At 39.5% G+C, this 27,794-nt stretch overlaps 1 protein-coding gene across 1 annotated transcript; it reads left to right on the top strand.

The window, feature by feature from the left end:
* Window positions 1-27,689, top strand: mau2 (MAU2 sister chromatid cohesion factor). The gene is given in 19 exon segments (XM_034180286.1): window positions 1-274; window positions 569-652; window positions 5,246-5,341; window positions 6,744-6,838; window positions 7,485-7,512; window positions 8,546-8,701; window positions 8,868-9,014; window positions 11,211-11,301; window positions 11,436-11,539; window positions 12,346-12,423; window positions 22,266-22,331; window positions 22,454-22,510; window positions 22,512-22,538; window positions 23,300-23,349; window positions 23,460-23,537; window positions 23,619-23,730; window positions 24,363-24,453; window positions 24,589-24,716; window positions 24,843-27,689. Coding segments are annotated over 19 exon segments (1,797 nt in total). The 5' UTR covers window positions 1-40; the 3' UTR covers window positions 24,918-27,689.
* Window positions 27,690-27,794: the final 105 nt, after the last annotated feature.

Genomic DNA, 27,794 nt, shown 5'->3' with positions numbered 1-27,794 from the left:
CATTCTCGTCTCAGCGGCGAAATCTTGTTGTTGGGGAAAAATGGCGTCAAATGTAGAGGCCCCGGAGCGCTGGTACCTCGCCCTTCTCGGCTTTGCGGAGCACTTCCGAACCTCTAGCCCGCCTAAAATCCGGCTCTGCGTACACTGTCTACAAGCCGTGTTTCAGTTCAAGCCACCGCAGCGGGTTGAGGCTCGGACCCACCTTCAGCTGGGCTCTGTTCTCTACCATCACACCAAGAACAGCGAGCTGGCCCGCAGCCATCTAGAGAAAGCGGTGAGGGGCTGGTCCAGCCAGGAAAGACCGGGGATGCAGCGGGCAGTCTAGGCCGCATGCAGCAAAAACAGCAAGCGGCGGCATTTCTCTGTCTTTAACTGTTAATTTAGGACTGCTACTTTTTTGGAAAAATTGAATGTATGCCCTTTCTCTGAATTTGTTTAGTGTATCATTTCATGCCCATTCAAAGTCTTTTCTTTCTCCGGTATTATCTAGATAAGCCGCAGTATGCTAATATTTCAGGGTGAACGCAGCTACAATCTGACGCCGCTAACCTCTTTCTTTTTGTTGCAGTGGTTTATTTCTCAACAGGTCCCTCAGTTTGAGGATGTCAAATTTGAGGCAGCCAGCATTTTGTCTGAACTGTTCTGCCAGCAGGTAAAATTCCTTCCAGGCTGCCATCCTTTTCTTTACAAACCTCTTGTTGATAGCTGTAATCAGTGATGCCAAATTGGACTCGATTTCCCACCCAGTCTGGATGTAAACTCCTCCAACCAAATCATGACTTTACAAAATCCACGTAAAAAATTTACAAATTTTACATGTGCATTATTAGAGAGGATATCAACATACACAGCCTCATTTCTGTATAGCTCCAGTATTCTTGAATGTGGTTGTAGTCATTGCTTTACTGTATTTTCTTGATCAGTTGTATAGAAATGCTTTTTTCTACTGTGATCACATCAAAACTGTTATTACTAAGGAAGTTCTGATCTTTTCTGCAAGTACATTAAAGTCATTCCAATGTATATGCTCGACAGTAGAGCACGGGATAGTGGCGTCAGCAACACAATGCATTGTGGCCATTTTATTCTCTCAAGCTGTATATTAGTATTAATAACATGCTGTTGGGTTACAAAATAAAATTTTCAAAAATGACATGATTGCAGTGGAAAGCCATTCTGCAATGGACTTAGATTTTTCAGCTTTCTTGCTTGGAATTGGCACCAAGGAGCTCAGAAATTCCGCAAGTAATTGAAGATGACAATGAACACTGTCAATCTCACTTTCTCTCTCTAATTTGACTTAATTTGTCTTAGAATCTCACCAATTTCAAAGGACTGTATATCAACTCTCTCTGAAGTAAGAATATTATAGCCAACATATTGTATATCTTGCCATAAAATAAATCAAAACTTAAACTAGAGCACCATGCTTGTAGGGCGCAAACCTCTGCCAACACTAGTTTCAGTGCTGCAAAATCTCCGTCTGTAGACGGATTCCCGTCAATTTTTATTTTCTGGTTCCGTTTACAGTGGTCCCTTGCTATAACGCGCTTCATCTTTTGCGGCCTCGCAGTTTCGCGGATTTTTTTAGTCCAATTTTGCATGCTTTTTTTTTTTTTTAACAGTGCATTGTGTTCCGCGGCCTCATCAAGCAGGGAGAGCACGCGCATTGTGTTCTGCGTGTCTGTTTATAAGAATCTTCTCACCCAGAAGAAAAAAAGAGCGCCAACAACTACCCATAACTGTGTTCTTCATTCGGAAAAAGACATCTGCAGTGAGGTGTGACTCAGTGGAAAAAGGCGCGGCGCCAGGATGAAGAGGCGCGATCAGAGGAACTGTGAAATACTGGTCAGTCACTATTAATAATTTCTTGTGTCCAACCTCGTACGTTGATCGTTAAAATTAAATTTGTTAGTTCTAAAAGCCATCATAATTATTTATAGGAAAATGTTCTATTTTTATTTCTCAAACAAATGTTTGGGCCTGAAAACAGGTTGGTCTTATTTTTCTACTAAGGTTTGAACTTTGAGAGTGTTTACACACGAGAGAAAAGTGAGAAAATGTTAATGCATTTTTGATAAAAGTGTATAAAGTGTGTAGTGAGGTGTTTTACAGCTTTAAAACGTCTATAATAATTGTAAAAAATACTTCGCGGATTTCACCTATCGCGGGCGGGCTATTTTTAGAAAGTAACTCCCGCGATAAACGAGGGACCACTGTATTCCGTCATTTATAATCGCTAACTGAAAAAACTATTTTATTGCTTCATTTCGACACTTAACGGGAGAGAAGGACGGAATTTGCTTTAAAATGTATTCCATACGGAGGCCGCCATTACAGGAAGCGGTCGTGTGTGCGCAATGGTGTTCTGGGCAGCGACTCTGTCACCGCGCTCATTGCTTTCTGAAGGTAAAGTAATAATACGAGTATATACGAGACGCTCGAGGCATCTCATTGCATCGATCAACTCTCAGCTTCCCGCGCGTGTATCCAATATGAATTTCTACAATTATTTTCATCATTTCTAACAAAGGTAAGACTATTACAATTAATATAATGATAAGGATTTCATTTAATGGTGTGAGTAGAATGGACCCAGAGTATTTTTGTGAGAAATTAATTGCTAAAACATAAAGATCAGAATGGGTGACAAAATTCACTAAATAAGTCACGTTGCATAAGTTGCCGTAACAGCCATTCATTTGAAATAAAATTCTAATTCCAGCTGATTAAATCATAAAGATCAATAGCCATAGAAAGCAAAAGGTTTATAGATTTCAAGTATTTGATATGTTATGATTATAGTAATAATAAATAATGAATTATTAATCAGGATCAGTATGTGCCTCATGCACTCGATGTGCACTCATCCAGTCATGGTCTTCAGGTTCATTTTCTCCAAATAAAAATAAATATTGATTTTGAACATTATTGTCCAATTCCAGTCATGTTCAAATAACATTTGGAAGACAGAACATGAATCAAGACATTCCACTGGCTCTGCTACATCAGCTAAACAACCAAATAAGAAAAGATTAAGTGAAACAGGCACCATTTTCAAATATTTCAAAAAGTAATACACAGCACAGCATAGAGACTTTATCTACCTGTTACATGCTCAGTTGTGAATAAAAATGGACTTGGTGAAAAATGATGGACTTGATAATTTCTAATAAGAAGTTAAGTAATTGATTTTTTTTTTTTTTTTTTTTTTGCAAGTTACATTAGATTCATGCATCAGTGACTTACAAGTGGCAAAAGACTTTTCATTGGCAATACTTATCATGTCTTTAAGTGTATTATTTATTTTACCAGGTAATAGCATAAAGGTTCTAATAATTTATTTATTTTGTAAGACACACTTAGAATTTGATTAATTGTGTAGAATGAAAGCAGAAATTATAGTCAGTTAAATTATTGCAGACAGTCAATCCATTTGTGGATGGTAACTTATTATGGACACATACTGTCATACAAAATGGTAAATAAATTGTTATGAAATTAATACACTTTAGTCATTTTTTTCAGTATGATAAGAGTCAAAAAGCACTGTTTTAGGCAAAGGAAAACTGTCCAAATTGCACTCAGAATGCACCAAATTGCACCATTTTTTTTTTCAAAATTTCCAGGGGGCATGCCCCCGGACCCCCCTAGATGACTTTGTGCCTGTGGTGCCCGTGCGCCGCACAGTCCGTCCACTCACGGAGTTCAGTCAAAAAATTGTCCAGTCAAAAAATTTTCAGTTGGTTGCAGCCATGTAGTTTCTAATTCCACACATTTTTACCTTGGAAAAAATATTCAAGGTCAAAGTCCTTTTAGGAGTGGCTTTTCATAAGCTAAATGACATGTGATCAATTATCAGGGGTATGTATTTAGTTTATGCACTTGAATCAAAGTTTTTTTTTGTGTGTGTGTGGTGTTGTCTTTTTTTTTTTACGCTTTCAGTTTCTGAATTCTTTTTCAGATAATTTTCACAGAACATGGCTTATTTTTGCTATTTGTCATTGCATTTTGGCACTTGGTTTCTGACTGATAATGGGAAGCTAGACAAACAGGCATAAAATTGGAGCCTACATCCAATTTTGGTGGTGTAGGTAAATTCATAACAGAAAAATGTGTGATTGAGGTATAATGCAAAATGTACACCAAATGGGCTTTTCAATATTAAATTCAAATGTCCACATAATCCACAATCCAGATCAAACTTTGTCAGCCGAGTGCCAGTCTGCACCTCACTTTGAACCATGAGTGATTGTGACACATGTGATTAAGATACAATGTAAAATATACATTAAATGAGGTTTTCAATGTTAAATTTAAATGGCTACAAAGTCTGTAACCTGGATCAGATCCGGATCAAACTTTGTCAATCAATAAAGGATGACATCCTACATAACACTCTCAAATATGAGAAAAAAATTTTTTTGACAGAGGTATGAATTTTTTTTAAATTTGTTCAATGGGTATTTTTTCCAAGATGTCTCCTGATCTTTGACCTTTGGCCTATGACCTTGAAAATTGAATCAGGATATGGTTCCTATCAGGATATGAATCTTCTGTACAAATTTCATCACGATATCTGAAAAATTGTGGGCTCCAGGCTGTTCAAAAACAAACAGACACACAGGGGTGAAAACATAACCCCCTCCAACGTTTTTGGCAGATAAGTGACAGCAAAGACACATGTAATGAATGATAGGAATATTGGTTTTCACATTATTCTGTAACTGTCCAGTGCTGACAAATAGCAGCTCAAACCTCACCTGCTTTCCCAATGCAAATTTTCCCTGCCCGGTGTTGTGGAAACCAGTCTAGTTGGGCAGGAGCTCACACAATCTGGGAACATGTGGTTATAATCCTTTTATGAAAAACTACAATTACAAAATACTACAATTCGTCGTTGGAGCACAAAATACTACAATTTGTTGTTGGAGCACAAAATGTTCTTGGCATCCTGTCTCAGAGGAGTTTTTTTGTTTATTTTGTTCTGTTTTGAAGCAGTGACTGTCCCTAGTTCTTTGAAAAAAGAAAATTGTTTTGGAGGTGAAAAGTCACCTTTAGTGACATTGTTGTGGTTGAATGATTATGGGGAAGTGCCCTGCTAAGGTTGTTAATGTCTTGTAAAAACCCATCAGTATTATATGGGATTGAAGTATGACAAGTCAGTTTTTTTCTCTATGCAGTGTAATGTGAACATTTCTTTTTACTTTGGACATACTAATTGTTAATTCTTATAAATTTTCAGAATTTGGTGGATTCTGCAAAACCCCTGTTGCGAAAAGCAATCCAGATTTCCCAACAAACGCCATATTGGCACTGCAGGTTGTTGTTCCAGTTGGCGGTATGTATTAATCTATCAACTATCTATAAAGCAAGAAGCGTCTGTGTGAGTGCGTGTATGTCTCTCTTGACTATTTGTCAGATCGCACTCAGTTTTCAGATATGGCTTGCGCATAGCACGATGATGTGCATCATTTATTATGAAGATTTTGGGAATTAATTTTCAAAACCTTTATTTTGATTAACATTGTAACATTCATACTTCCAAGATGGCGTGGCTCGCTGGTGTTACTGGTAGCAAAGGTAAACATCATCAGATAGTTAATGTTGCTCGCACCATTTCACAGTAAAATGTCTATCATGCCAGCATCCCAGCAAATACTTTTAGTGTGAAACGCATGCTGTCAGTATTCCTTGTGAATGAGTTTAACTTGATAACACTGAGGAGATATTAGCTAAAATCTGTATTTTTGCTAACACCAACAATTTTGTACAAACCAACTATTTGTACAAGGTTTCAGTAAGTACCTAAGCTGATTAAAATCTTCTGTTTGCTGTGTGTTCAAATTCAAATAAACTGTTCACAAGATGGAGTACTGAGTATTTGCTTTTTCAAATATTCTAAATGTTCTGTTGAATTTTGTCTGAGTCTCTTCCGATAACCTGTTTAATAGGAATCCTTTTATTTTCATATAATGGATAATAAATTTCAGAGTGGCCTTTTTATTGTGGCCAGCCTAAGGCACACCTGTGCAGTTATCATGCTGTCTAATCAGCCTCTTGATATGCCACACCTGTGAGGTGGGATGGATGGGGATGGATTATCTCAGCAAAGGAGGAGTGCTCACTAACACAGATTTAGACAGATTTGTGAACAATATTTGAGAGAAATAGGTCTTTTGTGTATACAGAAAATGTTTTAGATCTTTGAGTTCAGCTCATAAAAAATGGGAGCAAAAACAAAAGTCTTGCATTTATATTTTTATTCAGTGTATGTAACTGTTGACATACCAGGCAAAAGTTGTAACCATGGTCTCCAGTCACTGCCAGTGAAGCCCTTCAGCGTTGTCGTGGGAGTCTTGGTGGATTTTTTTGATATGTGTTTTCTTCCATTTCAGTCCATTAAGTTTGTCTGACATGTTTATTTAATGTATGTCACATTATCGAGATTTGTTTTCTCACTGTATAAAAGGGCATAGATTTTGAAATTTTGTCAAGCTTACATTCAGAAATACATTGAAGTCATGCTTAAACATTTCTTATCATAAAAAAATGAAAGGGTTGCAAAACTTTTGTATGCCACAGTCCCTTGCATGCTTTGAGATGGAGAAAATAACTGATTAACAACATCCTCAGTAATCAGAAACTAAATGTGCAAAGGGCAAATTCTCCACCTTACATGCGTTGTAAGGTTTTTGGCTTTCTGATGACAAATGTTTCAAGAATTTGTTTATCTCTTTTAGCAACTGCATACACTGGAAAAAGACTTGGTGTCAGCATGTGACCTGCTCGGGGTTGGAGCAGAGTATGCCCGAGTTGTTGGCTCAGAATATACCAGGTACTTCCCACTAATACTTTTTTGTGGTGGCGAATGAGTGATACTGCTTACTACTTTAATGATCTCAGATCTTCACTCTTTTTAAGAATTTGTGTTATCTGGGCTGCATTAAAACATTTTAATTATCCCTTGAACCTATAGGGCACAGCCATTTTCAGATCTCTCCAGAGATGTTCAGTCAGATTCAGGTCTGGGCTCTGGCTGGGCCACTCAACAGCATTCACAGAGTTGTCCTGAAGCCACTCCTTTGATATCTTGGCTGTGTACTTAGGGTCATTGTCCTGTTGAAAGATGAACCGTCGCCCCAGTCTGAGGTCAAGAGCTCTCTGGAGCAGGTTTTTCATCCAGGATGTCTCAACATTGCTGCATTCATCTTTCCCTCAATTCTGACTAGTGTCCCAGTTCCTGCTGCTGGTCGATTAGTTTCTCAATCCATTATGAAAGTAATTGTCTGTTCCAGCTGGAAGAGGTGCAGATGGATACCTGCATCTCTGGAAAGCAATTGAAATTTTTTGTCCTTGTGCAAATGTTATTGGTGTGTAACCTTCTGTTGCACAGTACTGAGTTAAAATATATAAGGAACTGATGTGGAAGTACTGTAGAACAAATGTTGACAAACTGAAACTTTCTTCTTTTTTCTGTACAGGGCATTATTTCTCCTGAGTAAAGGAATGGTGAGTTTTCTTATACTGAACATTACATTGTTAGGTTAGGTGTGAGGTTATACCATACCAGTGTAAACTGGAAGGGTATTTATGAGGTTACATACCACCACAAAGGCTCACAACACCCCGTCCTGCAAGATATGAAGGTCGGGTTTTGGAGAATGCACATTTTCGCCTCCTGAAAGTAGCCATCTGTCTGCTTCAGTGAGGTGACAAGTGAGCATCCCCGATGCTTTTTCCAGTGTCCAAGGTCCTTGACACTGAAGCACCTGTGAACTAGATCATGCTCAGGGAAGTGTGCCGCATTGTAATTGTGTCACAGCTTCTATTTCCTCACAACGTAAGAAGCACACCTCATCTGAGTTTCCCTGTGTAGCCATTCATTTGAGACAGTCATTCCAGCCATACTCGAGTGCCACAGACGTCCAGTTGCTGCCTTGCTACACTGCTTACAGTGATGTGCATGGGCTTATCTGAAATTAGCGGGTGCTCACGGTCACTTGCAGTTATGAGTCAAGCAGTAATATTTGGGTCACTTACAGGTTGGTTAGCAATAATAAATGTGAAGAGTATTAATTACCTGAAGGCTTAATATAAATGTTTCAAAATCATTTTCTACAACATTGGTTGAATAACTCCAGTCGTGAAAAGAGATGCAGTGTGTGCTTACCGCCAACACATGCACGATTGGAGAGTGGACATGGAGATATGCCTGCCACAAATTAAATAAATACAATCACCTCAAAGAAAAGTAAGGTGTGGGATGTTTGTACCAAACCAAAACTGGGAAATGCTCAAATTTCTGTTCTTTGTTTTGATGTAGCCAAACCAAAATGGGGAAAACTGCTTGTTTTCAGTACATGGTCTCAGACCTGACTTCTTTCCAACAAAATGTACTAGCTTTTTTTTTTTACCTGTTGTTTTTATCATGCAAAACAGTACAACAATTGTCATATAAATAAAAAAGAAATCCACTATTAAATGCTGGTGTTTTCTCTCTTCTCTCCCCCTGCGTGTATTTGACATTTTCCTAATAATGTAGCTGCTGCTAATGGAAAGAAAGCTGGGGGAGGTTCACCCTCTGCTCACACTGTGCGGTACGATTGTGGAGAACTGGCAGGGAAATCCAATCCAGAAGGAGTCACTACGAGTCTTCTTCTTGGTCCTACAAGTCACACACTATCTGGATGCTGGACAGGTATGAAATCCATTCTGGTTGGTTTACAATAAATATGGCATAATACTTCAGTGAATTGTGTGGGTAACTTAATTGTTAATCAGAATGTAAACATAAATTTTAGAAAGACTTGTGTAATACTGGGCTGTGAGACGAGTAGATTCTTCAACATGTCATTGTCTTCCAGGTGAAGAGTGTGAAGCCTTGTCTGAAGCAGCTGCAGCAGTGCATACAGACTATATCCACACTCCATGATGATGAGATTCTGCCCACCAACCCGGCTGACCTCTTCCACTGGCTGCCCAAGGAACACATGTGTGTCCTCGTTTATTTGGTAATGGTACTTCTTCTTCCATGTCACGTAATAGCCCAGAAAGTTAAGAGTCTCCTACGGTGGGGGTCATTTTCAGACAGGACTGTTGTTGTTGGGTTTTGCCACACTTTCTTTTATAAATAACTTGATCACAAACCACAGCATTTCTCCACGTGAACCACCATTCTTCATTGTTTTTCTTCTTATTATGCCACTGTAAGGCTACAGCTGTTTTTTATTCTTATAGCTGAACATTTTGCTGATTGTTTTTTTTGTTTTTTTTTTCTTCTTCTTTTCTGAAATAATTGGACCAGTCTGCAGGGTCTGCTGCAGTGAAGTGTATAACATTTAATTGGAGTTAGCTGTGGTCATTTTCTCTGAAGTTGGAAAAAGAAATTGTTCTCTGATCAGCCTGAAATAATGTCAGCTACAATGCTGAATAAAGCGGTAGTACATCTTCTCCTCGCCCCATCCACCATAAACTGCAGTATGTTCAAAAACCTAAGCTTTGTCAAAATGTGGTGAGACACTCGCAATCGGACATTAATTGCAATGTGACTTTATCACCGTGTTGTACAGTCAGAGTCACACTGTAGGAACATTAGAGCATTGGTCAAAGCTGCAGGGTCCCTGCTTACAGATGGAACTCAATCAAAAGTGAATTATTTGTTCCCTTGTAATTTATATGTTTTTGCTCTTTAGGTGAGTGTATTTTCCAGGGGCTATTTCATATGTATATTGTATGTGTATAGAGTGCATCTGGAAAGAATTCACAGCACTTCAGTTTTTTCCACATGTTTATGTTACAGCCTTATTCCAAAATGGAGTACATTCATTCCCCCCCCATCAAAATTCAACTCGCAACATTCCATAATGACAACATGGAAAAGATTTTTTGCAAATTTATGAAAAATAAAAAAACTAAGAAATCACATGTACATATCTGTTCACAGCCTTTGCTCAATAATACTTGACGCACCTTTGGCAACAATTACAGCCTCAAATCTTCTTGAATATGATGCCACAAACTTGGTGCACCTATCTTTGGGCAGTTTTGCCCATTCCTCTTTGCAGCACCTCTCAAGCTCTATTGTAGGGATGGTGCCTGGTTTCCTCTAAACATGATGCCTGGCATTCACACCAAAGCATTCAGTCTTTGTCTCATTAGACCAGAGAATTTTGTTTTTCATGGTCTGAGAGTCCTTCAGGTGCCTGTTGACAAACTCCAGGTTTATAAATGATGGAGGCCACTCTACTCATTTGGGACCTTCAAAGCAGCAGAAATGTTTGATTTGTGCCTAGAGACAATCCTGTCTTGGAGGTCTACAGATAATTCCTTTGACTTCACGCTTGGTTTGTGCTCTGACATGCACTGTCAACTGTGCAACCTTATAAGTAGACAGGTGTGTGCTTTTCCAAACCATGTACAATCAACTGAATTTACCCAGGTGGACTCCATTTAAGCTGCAGAAACGTCTCAAGGATGATCAGTGGAAACAGGATGCACCTGAGCTCAATTGCCATCCTGGCTGTGAATACTTATCTTAGGTTTTATTTATATATTTGCAAAAATCTAAAAAAAAACAACAACTCTTTTTCACATTGTCATTATGGGGTATTGTATGTAAAACTTTGAAGACAAAAAATAATAATTTCACCTATTTTGGAATAAGGCTGTAACAACAAAATGTGAAGTGAAGTGCTGTGAATACTTTAAGGATGCACCGTATATCTACAGGCACAATGATTTTATATATATATATATATATATATATACACACACACACACACAACATATACGGTGCGTGTTTGTAAGTACATTTTCTTTGAGCTTTAAAAATTTTGTTGTAAACCTTCCCAGAGTGAAGGAGTTCAATAATCTTTTGGGATTTCTTTCTACTTTGACATACTGTAATGCTGGGTGAGACCTTTTAGCGCTTCATCATCCAGCCAAAGCTCTTGTAGTAATTGATGATGCAATGGAACGTGACACGAATTAGCCCTGGGTTTGTCTGGTGTCGCTGAACCCTGTTATCAGCCCTGTTCAGAAGAATTTTGGATTAGGTAACCAAGAGGAAAACACTTTCAGATAAACAAGATGGTAAAATTTTGGCGTGATTGGGGAAAAACCTTAATTAAATGCAGTGTGTTTTTCTTATATTATGTATGCATTTAAATTGGTTCTCTGTTTGAAATATGTACTTTGACATTATATAGGTAACGGTAATGCACTCCATGCAAGCAGGCTATCTGGAAAAAGCCCAGAAGTACACAGATAAGGCCCTCATGCAGCTAGAGAAACTAAAAAGTGAGTTGCAGCACTTATTCCTGCACCTTTCTCAAAATGTTTGTTGTATTTGTACTGTATAATTTGTTACTTTCCTTTCAAACTAGAAACCACACTTAAATGTATACATATTCTTTATGTTTGATCTCTTGCAGTGTTGGACTGCAGCCCCATCCTCTCCACCTTTCAAGTCATTCTATTGGAGCACATTATCATGTGTAGACTTGTCACAGGTCACAAAGCTACTGCTTTGCAAGAGGTACTTTAATGCTATTTGTGTGTTTGTGGTCATTTTGGGAGGGCTTGTCCACTGCATGGTGGTGTACAAGTCCAAACCTGAGGGGGCACATGTGGATGAGCACCTGGAACGCCTTTCATCTTAGCATTCCATGACCAGCTTATACTGGTCCACAGACCATGAAAAAGCCATGTCTCGGTTGGTGGATGAATCTGCTTTTTGACTGGTTGCTCCAGTGGTCAGGATAGTGGGGAAGTAAACGTTGCCATGGTGGACCAGTTTCTTGAGATAGTTTTGGCTCTCACCCTTGTCAACGAGTGTATTATGAGGCTTGGATGTAGGCATTCTTTGGATACTCTATTATCTTAGTCTACATTCTGACTACAGTGAGTGAGATCTCAGTGAGGATTTTTCATTCATGGTTGAATTTTGGTTGAAAAAATTCATGGTTGAATGGTTAAACAATTCATGGTTGCCCCAGAAGTGTCACCCCTCTGATGATAGGTGATTTCAGTGTGGCAACAATCAGGTGGATTCCAAGGGTTGCATCTGTTGTCATGGATCAGGTAAATAGTGAAAATATTTTGTCTTTTGACTTTGGAAAAAAAATCAGGGGGTTTAAATTTTTTGTTTGTCTGCTTGTTGTTGTCATATAATGTACTTGCATTATAAACTGGATTCACATTTAATATGTCTTAAAGTGAAAAGTTGTGATAAAGTCCAGATTCAAAGTTTTCTGCCATCTTATTTGGATGATGTCCAGACTTATATTTTGCACCGTCTGTATACTGAATATGTATACGTGACCCCTGTCTGTCACTTCCCAGATCTCACAGGTGTGCCAGCTGTGCCAACAGTCTCCTAGGTTATTCACCAATCATGCTGCCCAGCTTCACACACTATTAGTAAGTGTTTGCTGCAACAATCCTGTGTGTGTGTGGTGGGGGGGGGGGGGTGTTTGCAGAAAAGGGATTTGAATGGTTTATGAAAGGCAAATGAGTATAGGCACCTTGACACTTGCACAAATTTGAGCCCCGCTCTGCTGCGCAGTCTGGCGTGCCAATGAGTACACCCGTCGTAAATTGTTGTAAACTATGCACGGCTGCATGCCAGTGCACAAAGAAAATTTTGAAATGTTCAAAACATGTGGCATGCATTAATTTTGCGTGTTGTGTGAACTAGTTGTGAACAGATACATTATCTAACACTTGACAAGGAATGAAAATGCAACTGTCTTTACTAATTCATTACAATAGATATAGTCACTCACTCATCATACTCATCTTCAACCGCTTATCTGGGATCAGGTTGCAGGCACAACAGCTCCAGCAGGGGACCCCAGACTTCCCTTTCTTGGGCCACATTGACTACCTCTGACTGGGGGATCCCGAGGCGTTCCCAGGCCAATGTGGAGATATTATCTCTCCACCTAGTCCTGGGTCTTCCCCAGGGCCTCCACCCAGGTGGACGTGCCTGGAACACCTCTCTAGGGAGGCGTCCTTACCAACGCGAAGGAGCAGCAGCTCTACTCTGAGCTCCCCACGGATGACCGAGCATCTCACCTTATCTCTAAGGGAGACACCAGCCACCCTCCTAAGGAAGCCCATTTCAGCCGCTTGTACCCACGATTTAGTTCTTTCGGTCATGACCCAACCCCCATGACCATAGGTGAGAGTGGGAACGAAGACTGACCAGTAGATCGAGAGCTTCGCCTTTTGGCTCAGCTCCCTTTTTGACACAACAGTATGGTAGAGCGAATGCAATACCACCCCTGCTGCACCGGTTCTCCAGCCAAGCTCACGCTCCATTGTCCCCTTACTTGTGAACAAGACCCAGAGGTACTTCAACTTTTTCACTTGGGGCAAGACTGTATTCCATACCCGTAGTTGGCAATCCGTCAGTTTCGTAACGAGAACCATGGCCTCAGATTTAGAGGTCCTGATCCTCATCCCAACTGCTTCATACTCGAACCGATCCAGTGAGTGTTGGAGGTCACAGGCTGATGAAGCCAACAGGACCACATCATCTGCAAAAAACAGTGATGAGACCCTGAGCCTACCAAACTGGAAACCCTCCTCCCCCGACTACGCCTCAATATCCTGTCCATTAGGGTGTCCCAAAAAATGCCAACTTTAAAAAAAATTTCGAGTCTCACCCACCAAAAAGTTTCCTTTTGGTGAGTCATTCTCACATGTAAAATTGTTTGCCAATCAGAAATTATTTAGAGGTGGCTCAAGGTCACCAAACATTGAAAATCTAACCGCAACAATCGACATCGGTGCAATAATTGGAATGTCATATCTTTGCCACTTTTAGAACTATTAAATCACTACTTTTCAGATGTGTAAAGTTTATTTTGGTAATTTATAAATTATAGCAGCAGATTTGGTGCTAGATGTTTACTGCACTGACTATACAGGTCCAAACTTGGCTCCAAACCCAATTTGTGCAGAAGCTGGGCTTCATTGTCAGCCTATGATATTGGTCAGTTAGACAATTTATTTAATGTTATATTTACAATACTGTGTTTACTTACTTTTTATTTTGCCTTCATGGCTTTGTTTAATATTTTTTGGTACTTTGTTGATAACGGTCTGCATTCTGCAAGTGCTTACAGATTAATCATAAATGTTGAAAAAAAGCACTCTGTTAGGGCCGTTTTTATCATTTCTGTATAATTAGTGCAATGAAAATACTTGAAAATACTGAAAATCAGCTGCTGGTTAAAGGTATGTAATATGTTACTGTGATGCTTTCATATGGAATATATCAATGTTTCTAGTGTTTAGAGAGACCAAAACTGGTGAGTGTCCATACAGTGCTATAGTTTTCTTTCACTTCCCAGTCTTCCAGGTTTCAGATCTGCAAAAAACTGGCAAGCCAGGTTTTACCATTTCTTTGCTATTTTTGTAGGAGAATGGCACGACCCATCAATTTCTAAATTAAATTAAATTTATTATTATTTATTTAATTATTTTATTTATTTATTTTTTTGTTCTTACTTGCTTTCCACCCAGCTAATTAACTTGCCAGCCTCAGCAAAATATATGAAAAACATTTATTTAAATGGAAACGATGGTGTGGTGAAACACCCTGTTTAAGTAGCTCTCGGGCCCCAAAACATGCCTTAGGTTTCTTGCTGAAAATCCACTCAAATACTGGATTTTAGGATTTTGTTTTTTTTTTGTTGTTGTTTTTTTTTTTTTTGTTTTTTTTTTGCCTAAAAAGCCCCTCTGTTTCATCCCTGCTCAGTATCTGATCACACCCGTCATTGTCAGGAGAGGTGGTTAGGTTTTCCAGTATGTGGAGGCTCTTGATAACTCCGGCATTTGCAGGGCTGCGAGTAGCACACATGCATAGTTTGGGGAGTGTCGCCCACTTGGATTAGGTGTTACTTCCCCAGATAGTGTCATCTCAGGAAATTTCCAGTCAGTTTGGTCAGGCACAAATTTTGTAAATGGTGGAGCAGGAAAAAGCAAGAGATTATGGACTTTTCGCATTTGTGGAGGGTTTATAGACAATCTAGAAACACAGTTTGAAAACCATGGTTAATTGCATTTTGCAAATATGTGACCTTTCATACTTTTTGGTTTGTATACATATTGGTGTTGATTGGGTAACATCTCTGGCACACCCACCAAATAAGAGAAAACGTACCTCAAAGCCTGTTGAACACTGTTCAACTTAGAAACTTTGCAAAACATTTTGAGATTGATGGTGGCCCAGACTTAACAATTAAGCTGTAAGCAGTGCAGAGATAGAAAATCTGCAGGACCGGTCATCTCCAGTAGCAACGTTTGTGAGGGCTGTTCTCAGTACCTCCTCCAGCCAGCAGAGGGCTCCATGCACTTTTTTCCTTAATGATTTTGCTCATAATATGAAAATACAGGTGCTAATTTTCATTTTACTTTTCAGTTGCACAAAAGAAAGTCTGTGCTACTTTTACACATGTACCTGTGTTTTGTTGCTGTCTAATAAGCGAAGTGCGCATCACATCTGCGCATGCGTGGGTCAAACGGGGGCAAAAATCACCGCTACCACACTCACACTGCTCCCATTGAATTTTGTATACAGTAGCATTAGCGGACTGTAAAAGTTAAGGCTTTTACAGGGATTGTTTCAAAGGCTTTAAGCCTTAAGCGACACATACAATAATGACGGGCACATTGTGCTGTTTTCAAATGCTCAAACAGAATTTATAGGCTTGAAAGTTGGCTGAAAACACACGATTGCAAAGCTCTGGCGAGTCCAAACAAAGATGGAAAGAAGATGAAATGTGGTTGTAAACCTCCGTTCATTCTACACAATTTTGCCACAGAAAAGAAAGATCCAGATGGACGTAAAAGACGGACTAAAATTGTAAGTTTCTTGCACACATTTATTTTGTCAATATCCTGAAACCGTGCCACCGTTTTCGTGCAACGGCTTATGACTGTAATGTCACGCCATGAATGACGTGGCGCATAATATTGTAAAATTGACATGTTCTATAAACAAACTGCATGCATGCACATATCATTGTATGTCTGTCACCTTATCAAAATAAATGTGACACCAAAGAGGTTATATGTGAGACTCACTGTCTTTGTTGTCATTATGAAGCCGGTGGAGTAGCAATTTCTCATCCCTGCTTAGCAAATATTCTGCAGTATCCACAGTTTCAGTCTCTGGACTTCGTCTAACCATCCGTCAGTTGCCTTCAAGGGGTCAGAAATTTGTTTGTCTCCAACTATCAACAAGGACTGGTCATTTTCGACAGCAGCGCGCTCTTCCTCCGTCGGCACTAACGGTACTTTCTGTACAGATGCAGCACACGCAAGCACAACCAGCTCTTCTTTCCATTTCTGTCCACTGCTGTACGTAGTCCTGGTTGTAACAGGCAATCAGCGGAGCTTGCAAAAACACTTTAAATCGTCAACTTTCCAGCAGTTGAAGTGATCCAAATCACAGTACTCCTCGCTGCTTTCTGCCGCCATAGCTTGTGTGTTGGTAGCTGAAAAATTTAGCCTACCCAAAATGCACCGCGCAGCCTGAGATGCGCACTTTGCTTATAGCAACAGAAGCTTTAAGAATTAAACTAGGATCTGATGGAATCACAGTTGCTTTATAGTCAAATTTTTATTTAATAAGTCGCTATCTCAGCGTGCGCTATGAATCATGGGTAGTCCCAAAGGTCATTCATGACAAATTTGACCTGGAAGTGATAAACCACCGATGATTTGATAGAGGGGTAGAAAAGGTTCACGCAAAAAGCGATGGAAAACTTAACATGATTTTGGACAGGTCAGTTGAGGTTCATAGAAGTGAATGATACGGGGATGAGTTTGTATAATTTGCGGCTATGGACAGTAGTGAATTTAAAAGCATTTTTGAAGAAACAAAAGAAAAGCACAAGTGTTCAAGAAATGAACATGGCAATCTTGCCAGACTCAGAACAAGTTGTCCAACAAAACCAGGGAGATTATGAATCACTACTTTCCACCAGTGACATGAAATGATACCAGACCCCATGAAGATTAACCCTCTAGAGTCATCTGACTTGTCTCCACGTAAAAGTCACATGACCCAATTAAGAGGGCACAGATCCACCAGACTCTGAGGCTCCGTTTTAATGTGTGTTGAAAGTGTGGATTTCAAACTATATACAAGTTTGTAAATTTTGTTGATAGGCCTAGTAAAACTTGAATCATAATTAATAATTTTTGCTGTGTTTTTTTTTTTCTGGGTGTTATGGTCATTTTTGGTGTGCGTTTTTGTAGAAACATGCAGCAAACAGGACTTCTACTTCCAGGGGAGAAAAAACAGACTTCCCCTTTATCATTGATGGAAAAATGCATGACCTAAGCCACAGTCAAAGTCACCACCCATGTGGGGTTGTTGCTGAGGTTATTTAGCCAAAACACCACCAAAGATGGACTAAAATGCCAACCCTGCCTCCAGGTGGAGAACAGGAGGAGTGACACAAGCAGAGTTGTAGTCTTACACACCTCTCTGCAGCTTCTCTCCCCCTGCCATCCCCTCATTACCCCATCCCCGTAGAGACGGTGCCTGCTCCCAGACTACCAATAACCAGCAAAAAATCAATTTAAGCATAAAAATTCAAAAAGAAAAAATAATATAGCACCTTCAACTGCACCACAGACTAAAACAGTTAAATGTGGTCTATTAAACATTAGGTCTCTCTCTTCTAAGTCCCTGTTGGTAAATGATATAATAATTGATCAACATATTGATTTATTCTGCCTTACAGAAACCTGGTTACAGCAGGATGAATATGTTAGTTTAAATGAGTCAACACCCCCGAGTCACACTAACTGTCAGAATGCTCGTAGCACGGGCCGGGGCGGAGGATTAGCAGCAATCTTCCATTCCAGCTTATTAATTAAAAACCCAGACAGAGCTTTAATTCATTTGAAAGCTTGACTCTTAGTCTTGTCCATCCAAATTGAAAGTCCCAAAAACCAGTTTTATTTGTTATTATCTATCGTCCATCTGGTCGTTACTGTGAGTTTCTCTGTGAATTTTCAGACCTTTTGTCTGACTTAGTGCTTAGCTCAGATAAGATAATTATAGTGGGCGATTTTAACATCCACACAGATGCTGAGAATGACAGCCTCAACACTGCATTTAATCTATTATTAGACTCTATTGGCTTTGCTCAAAAAGTAAATGAGTCCACCCACCACTTTAATCATATCTTAGATCTTGTTCTGACTTATGGTATGGAAATAGAAGACTTAACAGTATTCCCTGAAACTCCCTTCTGTCTGATCATTTCTTAATAACATTTACATTTACTCTGATGGACTACCCAGCAGTGGGGAATAAGTTTCATTACACTAGAAGTCTTTCAGAAAGCGCTGTAACTAGGTTTAAGGATATGATTCCTTCTTTATGTTCTCTAATGCCATATACCAACACAGTGCAGAGTAGCTACCTAAACTCTGTAAGTGAGATAGAGTATCTCGTCAATAGTTTTACATCCTCATTGAAGACAACTTTGGATGCTGTAGCTCCTCTAAAAAAGAGAGCTTTAAATCAGAAGTGCCTGACTCCGTGGTATAACCTCACAAACTCGTAGCTTAAAGCAGATAACCCGTAAGTTGGAGAGGAAATGGGTCTCACTAATTTAGAAGATCTTCACTTAGCCTGGGAAAAAGTCTGTTGCTCTATAAAAAAAGCCCTCCGTAAAGCTAGGACATCTTTCTACTCATCACTAATTGAAGAAAATAAGAACAACCCCAGGTTTCTTTTCAGCACTGTAGCCAGGCTGACAAAGAGTCAGAGCTCTATTGAGCTGAGTATTCCATTAACTTTAACTAGTAATGACTTCATGACTTTCTTTGCTAACAAAATTTTAACTATTAGACAAAAAATTACTCATAACCATCCCAAAGACGTATCGTTATCTTTGGCTGCTTTCAGTGATGCCGGTATTTGGTTAGACTCTTTCTCTCCGATTGTTCTGTCTGAGTTATTTTCATTAGTTACTCATCCAAACCATCAACATGTCTATTAGACCCATTCCTACCAGGCTGCTCAAGGAAGCCCTACCATTATTTTAATGCTTCGATCTTAATATGATCAATCTATCTTTGTTAGTTGGCTATGTACCACAGGCTTTTAAAGTGGCAGTAATTAAACCAGTACTTAAAAAGCCATCACTGACCCAGCTATCTTAGCTAATTATAGGCCAATCTCCAACCTTCCTTTCTCTCAAAAATTCTTGAAAGGGTAGTTTGTAAAACAGCTAACTGATCATCTGCAGAGGAATGGTCTGTTTGAAGAGTTTTCAGGTACAGGTTTTAGCATTCATCATATTACAGAACAGCATTAGGAAGGTTACAAATGATCTTCTTATGGCCTCGGACAGTGGACTCATCTCTGTGCTTTGTTCTGTTAGACCTCAGTGCTGCATTTCTTTTGATACTGTGACATAAATTTTATTACAGAGATTAGAGCATGCCATAGGTATTAAAGGCACTGCGCTGCGGTGGTTTGAATCATATTTGTCTAATAGATTACAATTTGTTCATGTAAATGGGGAATCTTCTTCACAGACTAAAGTTTAATTATGGAGTTCCACAAGGTTCTGTGCTAGGACCAATTTTATTCACTTTATACATGCTTCCCTTAGGCAGTATTATTAGACGGTATTGCTTAAATTTTCATTGTTACGCAGATGATACCCAGCTTTATCTATCCATGAAGCCAGAGGACACACACCAATTAGCTAAACTGCAGGATTGTCTTACAGACATAAAGACATGGATGACCTCTAATTTCCTGCCTTTTAAACTCAGATAAAACAAGTTATTGTACTTGGCCCCACCAAATCTTAGAAACATGGTGTCTAACCAGATCCTTACTGTGGATGGCATTACCCTGACCTCTAGTAATACTGTGAGAAATCTTGGAGTCATTTTTGATCAGGATATGTCATTCAAAGCGCATATTAAACAAATATGTAGGACTGCTTTTTTGCATTTACGCAATATCGCTAAAATCAGAAAGGTCTTGTCTCAGAGTGATGCTGAAAAACTAATTCATGCATTTATTTCCTCTAGGCTGGACTATTGTAATTCATTATTATCAGGTTGTCCTAAAAGTTCCCTAAAAGCCTTCAGTTAATTCAAATGCTGCCAGCTAGAGTACTAACGGGGACTAGAAGGAGAGAGCATATCTCAACCCATATTGGCCTCTCTTCATTGGCTTCCTGTTAATTCTAGAATAGAATTTAAAATTCTTCTTCTTACTTATAAGGTTTTGAATAATCAGGTCCCATCTTATCTTAGGGACCTCGTAGTACCATATCACACCCAATAGAGCGCTTCGCTCTCAGACTGCAGGCTTACTTATAGTTCCTAGGGTTTGTAAGAGTAGAATGGGAGGCAGAGCCTTCAGCTTTCAGGCTCCTCTCCTGTGGAACCAGCTCCCAATTCCAGATCAGGGAGGACAGACACCCTCTCTACTTTTAAGATTAGGCTTAAATCTTTCCTTTTTACTAACGCTTATAGTTAGGGCTGGATCAGGTGACCCTGAACCATCCCTTAGTTATGCGCTATATAGCTTAGACTGCTGGGGGTTAAGGCGACACTACCAAACCAAACTCTCATCAGCCGTTAAAATTTTTACCGAAACCAGCTGAATTTATCGAATGGTGTCCACTCAGTTGTGCCTTACAGTTTTGAAAAAATTTTGATCAAACAAAGCAGCAGTCTCTGAGCCATTCCTAAACAATGAAAAAATCGACGAGAGGGTGGCCACTCCTCACTCAAGACTGCCCACAGGCGAATGACGTAACCGACAGGCGTGAAAAAACTCTTGCATGCCCACGAGGGTTCAAGCATGTCTGATGTAATCGCACGTGATTCAAATCCATATGGTTTTTGAAAAAAAATAAGGTCGGATACTTTCTAACAGACCTCGTATATTTGCATTATAACTTCTAAAAAAAAATTGGTTTGTTGCATGTTGTTGTTCTCACATTAAAAAGAAGATATTTTATGTTTTTGTGTTAATATTTGTTCATTGTGTTAACAGTATGTCAGAATGAAAGAAAAACTGTAAAGTCACACGGGTGGCCATTATACCCTGGACTCCAGAGGGGTTAACAACAACAAAATAAAAAGTGAAAGTGGAGGGGGAGAGGCTAGAGTGTGCAGTAAACTTCTATAATATATTCTTAAATTTATTGACTGAATTAGGAGCTATGTTTGTTGCAAGTCTTGCTAAAGCAGTACGATCTGCGTAAGCAAGCATGGGCATTCATGTTTCCCATAACAATGGTTATAAGTGTAAATCAACAATAGCAACTTCAAGAAAACAGTTCTAATAAGCTCTGTTACATATTACCGGTTCATTTCATGGAGTAATACATGAAATTTGTTGAAAAACAATGATATAACAGGGGGTTTCGCTCCTTGTCACAATGTCAGCATCTGTCTTTCGTAGAAACGGCAGTCGCTACGCACACTAACTACTTCATATTAAATTTGCTAAGAATGGAATCACAGACACCCGACCTTTGATAATTCCACAAGATATTCTTATATGCCACAGATTTGAAGCCTGTAAAACATTGTCAATGTGTATACACATTACACAAGCATTGTTCTACTCCCACTTGACCTTTGACCGGAAGAGCTAGCGGGACTTTAACCGCACTGCGTGTGCTTCTGCTGAGATAGCAATGTCAACTCATTGGGGAAAATTGGAGTGATGTCCATTCCTATAAGTTGCATGAGGCTTGCAGTCATCAAAAAATGGAGTGTTTCCAGTGGAATTTGTTCCTTGTCAGTTTGGTTGCTTTTTGACTAAGTGTGCAATTGTTTTTTTATACAGTCAGTTAGTGTTATGTCACCTCTGTCCTCAGAAATGAAATAAAACTGTGCATTACATCTTAGATGTGTTTGGGGATGGGATGGGGAGGATGCAGAAGGAGAAGAAAATAAGGATGAATGCTGTAACTTTTTCACAGCATCACAGAACCTGACCATGTAAGAGCTGGAGTTTATGAACTTTAGTTTTTGGTAGACAACAACAATATGATGTTTCACAAGTTCATTGGATTGGATTGGATTGTGGTTGTGTTGGCATATGTATATATTATATATATTTTTTTGTTGTTCCTTCTATTTTTTTTTCTTTCATTTTCTCTTATTTGCATTTGGCCAGTTAAAAAAAAAAAGTTAGTTAGATGTTTTTGTGTTCCCCTCAAAGGTTTTCCTTTTTTTTTCTTTCTCAGGGTCTGTACTGTATTTCAGTTAACTGTATGGATAATGCAGAAGCACAGTTTACCACAGCCTTGCAGGTGAGTATGCTGATGTGTTGCTTTTGTTCAGATACAGTTGAATTTTTCTCCCCTTTGCCCTCTTACTTCACTGTCCTGCCATCCTTTAATCAAACCTTTCCAAATTGTTGTGTGTTTTGCAGCTCACTACACACCAGGAGCTGTGGACGTATATTGTGACCAACCTGGCCAGTGTATACCATACGGGAAGGTAACAGACACCAGGAGGTTAGTTTAATAATATAACAGTGGTATTTTTGCATTATAGCAATAAAAACAGGGATTAAAGTTGTCTGTCACTATGATGGATTTCTGTCAGTTGGGCTGCCAAAAGGCAGAAAGTTTTGCGCTGGCGCTGTCCTGGCTGCAAGATATAAAAATTTACTGGGTTCAAAATATTCAAAAAATGTTTTTTGAAACAATGTCTCTGTTTTGTGCCCTCCACAACACCCCGTGATTTAAGGTCCACTTTTGAAGACATTTTTCATACTAGTTATTACTTTTCATACTTCCCTTCCAGACTCTGTCTGGAAGGGATGCTTGTCCATCGCAGGTTATTTCCCAGCTCAGGGCGGTACCTGTTTTACAGCTGGGTGGATTTAGACCATGCAGATTAGGTGCCTTTTCCAAGGACACAAGCAGGTAGCACAAGCGAGAGTCAAACTCAAGTCTACATATTGGTAGGCCGGCTCCTCATCCATTGAGCGACCTGCTCTGCTTGTAACTGTATTATTACAACATTTGTCACAAAGTATAGTACAACTATACCGTCCGACCCTAGTTAAGAAACCTCACATGATCCCTGCTCTTTGTATGTCAGTGAAATAATCCAGGCTGACACATGTTTTCAAAAGATCTTGTTTTTGAAGAAAACAATTTTAGTCTGGACACAGCACAATTTTGTTAAGAAATAAAGGAATTAGAGTGGAACCTGTGGTTTCATAAACTCGGTGAGTACTTGCAGATTAATTGTCGTCGTCTCCCTTCAGCTGTACAGTCTCCTTGAGAGAATAAATCCAGACCATAATTTCCCAGTCAGGTAAGAGAGAGAAGATGAAATGCTGTATGTGTAGCATGTAACATATTATGCAGTGCTTACTGTTGAAGTGGTTCACTGATACTAATACAAAACACTGGTCTTTGATTCAGCTCGCATTGCCTTCGTGCTGCAGCTTTCTACATCAGGGGACTCCTGTCCTTCTTTCAGGGACGCTACAATGAGGCCAAGTATGATAACAACTAAAATGCAAACATGGCCAGCGATCCAACACGAGGTGATACATTTTTATGTCTGTTTTTGTGTTACAGGCGGTTCCTCAGAGAAACGCTGAAGATGTCGAATGCTGAGGATCTGAATAGGCTGACTGCTTGCTCACTCGTTCTGCTTGGCCACATCTTCTATGTGCTGGCTAACCACAGAGTAAGTGTGTAGACACGATAAATGTTTGTGGTCACACAACTTCAATTTACATTATATTCTGAAAAACTATGAATAGGAGGTATAATAACAAATGAGTAACTTACACTCCTACATACACAAGGCCAGGTTTTACTCCCATGTTGTGACATATCCTCATCACTTCTGGCTAATACAATGAATGGACTTAGGGGTATTCAAATGGTACAGGGGCTTTGACTCACTAATATACACCCCAGCTAACTTGCAACAGCAAGTTGTCTCCGCTGGATGACACATTCCAACAATGACAATGGAAAACAGTGATGTTTATATCAAGAAATGTTCATTTCTGCACACAAAAAACCTTCCAGGTAACAGGTTTCTTTTAATATACATTGTCTCCCCAGTGGCAAACATAAACACAACACCTCAGGCCAACCTGCACTGACCTGCTGCAGCAGTAACCAGGCTTAAAATCAAATATTGTTCTATGGAGGTTTTTGGGTTTTTTAAAAAAGTAGCTGAAATTTGTAAACTATACTCTCAATTTGGTGATGCTGTTTACTTAATTTTGATTATGGAAATTTACCCTAAAAAATATCGACTGTGTCCTCATCATTTGGTGTGGTTAATACATTCTGTTTCATTCACAGGAAAGTAATAACATGGTTGTACCTGCCATGCAGCTGGCCAGCAAGATCCCCGACATGTCTGTACAGTTGTGGTCCTCTGCACTGTTAAAAGGTACACAGTTCCTTAGTTATTTATATTTTGTTTGTTTGGTTTTTAATAAATAATTTGTTACTTGAAAATGTATTGGCATCCACTCCTGGAAGCACAGCACTCGCATGCTATAATAGTGATCATTTCTGCTTGCAGACTTGAACAAAGCCCTTGGGAACACTATTGATGCCCATGAAGCAGCCCAGATGCACCAGAACTTCTCCCAGCAACTTCTGCAGGACCACATTGCTGCCTGCAGCCTCCCTGAGCATAATCTCATCAGTGTATGTGAACTAGTATGGTGTTTCTTTTCAGCCATATTCAATACATTTGCAGGTGTTGTTCTAGTGCGTCATTCTTCTGAGTAGTTTATGTACTTATAATCACAGTGGCTTTCTTTTGTTTTACAGTGGATTGATGGCCCCCCTCCTGTCCAGATCCAAGCCCAGAATGGCCCTACTACCAGCCTTGCAAGTTTACTATAAGGAACCATTTTTCTCACATGTGGTGGTAGTTTTTACACTGTCGCATGTTACAAATGAATACCTATTAACTTACCATTCAGTTCACTGTAGTTGAAATTTAATAATATTTTAATATGTGACAGCTTTGGCCTTTACTTTATCAGCTTCTCAAAGTGGCACAGTGATTGTTTGCTGACGCACATACACTCAGTACTAGCTCTTTGAATACGAGTCCAGCGTGTGGATGTCGTCCAGAGTTGTTTGCAGCCTATGCTGAGTTTCACAAAGCATTTGTTTCAGTTGATCTGGATGTTCTGTTGGACATCTTGAGAGTTTACGGAATCCCCATTAAGTTGCAGGATTCTGTGCAGAGTGTGGGCTGAGACTCTGACTGCTTCCCAAGGAATTCTGGCATTAGTCAGGGATTACGCCTGTGCTCCTACTCTGTTCAGTACTTGCATGGACTAGGTGTTGGGTAGGATTGTTGAGGCCAGCAGCTTGGCTGCATTTGTCAATGAAGGAAGGCTCACTGACCTTGACTTTGCTGACAATGTTGTGATGTTTGCGAAACCAATGGACCGGTTGAGAAGCTGAGTGAGAAATTGCGGTGTCTGAGTTTGCAATTGTCCTGGATCAAGACAAAGATCCAAGTGTATCTGTACGTGGTGGAAGTACTGGAGTTGAGAGATTGACTTATCTTGGCAGTGACATTCAGGTCTCTTGGACTTCTCCTGTAACGACGAGAAGTCTGGCAAGAGGTTATGTTGTCATGAGGTCCCTGGACAGATGGTTTGAGCTCCCCGTATCTTTGCAGGAGAACAAAGTTCCAAGTCTTGAGGGTCCTGGTGTTTCCTGTTTTACTGTATGGCTGTGAGACTTGGATGCTAACCAGTGACCTAACGGGACAACTCTTTGGTACTTAGGTCTCGTCAGAGGATCCTTATGCAACACTGGAATGACTGTACTAAATGAACAGTTACTTTAGGAGACTCAGACAGACTACTTGCTCGTGATGAAACATCAGCTATGACACTGGCCAACTGGCACGCTTCTATAAGCATGATTCACCACTCAGGTGCCTCAGTACTGAGGACCCCACGCAACTGGGAAAGGCCACGCTCCCACGTGTCGCCTGACTGGCAGATAGGTGGCTCATTTCTGCATGTGTGGATGGACCATTGCTCTGTCTCGGTGGTTGTTAATCAGGACCCACAGTGATTCCACAGTGTCATAGATGCACCGGTGCATACTCCCAGACCTGGCCTCACACTCGCGTGATCATAATTGCAAAACAAATGTAGCTAGTGTCAGACTTGTGTTGCACACAATAATGGACTAGGTGCGTATAAGGCTTAAGAGCAAAGCTGGGCTCTTGGTTAGAATAGTGAAAGACACACAGCTACATCTAAAGCCATGTTCTCACTTTCAGAGGTCTACAAGCCTGAAGCTCACAGTTTTAAACCTTGTCCACCCATACCTTGGAAAATCGTTGAGAGCTTGGGGGGTGTCTGTTATGAACCCATATCATTGTGCCGCCGTGGTTGTGTTTTAAACATAGTGGGATTTTCAAGTTGTCTGAAAATTCCTGTGTGTGTTGTGTGAACTTTGACATACTTTGGTAATGGCTTGCATTTCCATGGAGCCCATAACACCGTTGTACATGCCGTGACATCACTGGGCAGTTTTATGGAAATGCCAAGGTTCTGCTAAGTTATGCTATGTTGTTTTTGCACACTTCACATAATACAAATTGGACACCTTTTACTTCTTCAAACCGTGCGCTGGATTAGATTTGTGAGCAGCCATGGTCTTCACATGGTGGTTTGTCGTGTTATAGACCTTCAGCTACGCTTACCTTCCGGGAGGCGTAGTTGTGAAAGTGATAACTGAGCTTGGAGGAGCTGCTTTGTGTCAGATATTCTGTTTGCCAGCTTTCTTTTCCATCAGTTTGAAAATATAGGTAATAGGTGGGGGCAGTAAAAAAAAGTGTAGAAAAAATTATTTATTCATGTTAATATTTTTGTAACTGTTAATATTTTACTTCTTGCCTTTTTGTATGGATGCTTTTTTTTGTTTGTTTTTAATGCATTAAAGTTGACATGGACTCCCTGTATGTACAGTTGTTACTGAGGTTGCTAACAGTGAACAAAAGTTCTTTTTTGTACAGTATCCATATTAAAAAGAGGACAGACCTGGTATAATATATTTTCATAAAACAATGGGTGAAAAATTTGGCTTGTATATTTTTGGAAAAAGCACCATCCATCACATGCAATTTTTTCTATGAACCAGGAGATGTCTCTACTGAGTCTAACAGGTAATGTGTAAAACCATACAAATTTTATATCTGTTAGTTTGGTGTTTGCCACTTACCCTTTAAAACACACAAAACTGTATTTTTGAAGGTCTGTAATATATTAATTCCTATTGATGTGTTGGGTTTTTAAATAATGTTTAGACTGATCTTACAGTAATCATCAGATATCAAAGTAAATTTTTTTATATATTTTAATTTGATAGTTCTTGCTGAAAGGCGTTCTTTACAATATATTGTATAGGTATACCTTTTGCTGAATCTTTATTGTACAGTGACATTTTATAAAGTCAATTTAGTAAAGTGTGACATGTATTTTTAGCTGTCATTTGTAAAATTCTCAATGCTTGGTATTTAAGGCACTGTAGGGATACAGTTAAAGCTCAAGTACTAGCCATATTCTGTCAAACGCCTATGTTTTTACTGCTTATATCTTTTCAGAAACTTTCCAATAAAATGATTGAAGATGTTCAAATTTACATATTTGTATATGTATATTAGTTTGTCATGAGATTCCATTATTACTGCAGATTACCAAAGCCCCAGGCAAGGGGTCTCCAATCCTGCATTTGAAAAAGCACTTG

This window comes from Thalassophryne amazonica, chromosome 10, assembly GCF_902500255.1.
Source record: "Thalassophryne amazonica chromosome 10, fThaAma1.1, whole genome shotgun sequence".
NCBI classification, from domain to species: domain Eukaryota; kingdom Metazoa; phylum Chordata; class Actinopteri; order Batrachoidiformes; family Batrachoididae; genus Thalassophryne; species Thalassophryne amazonica.
This window is presented reverse-complemented; position numbering and strand designations above follow the sequence as displayed.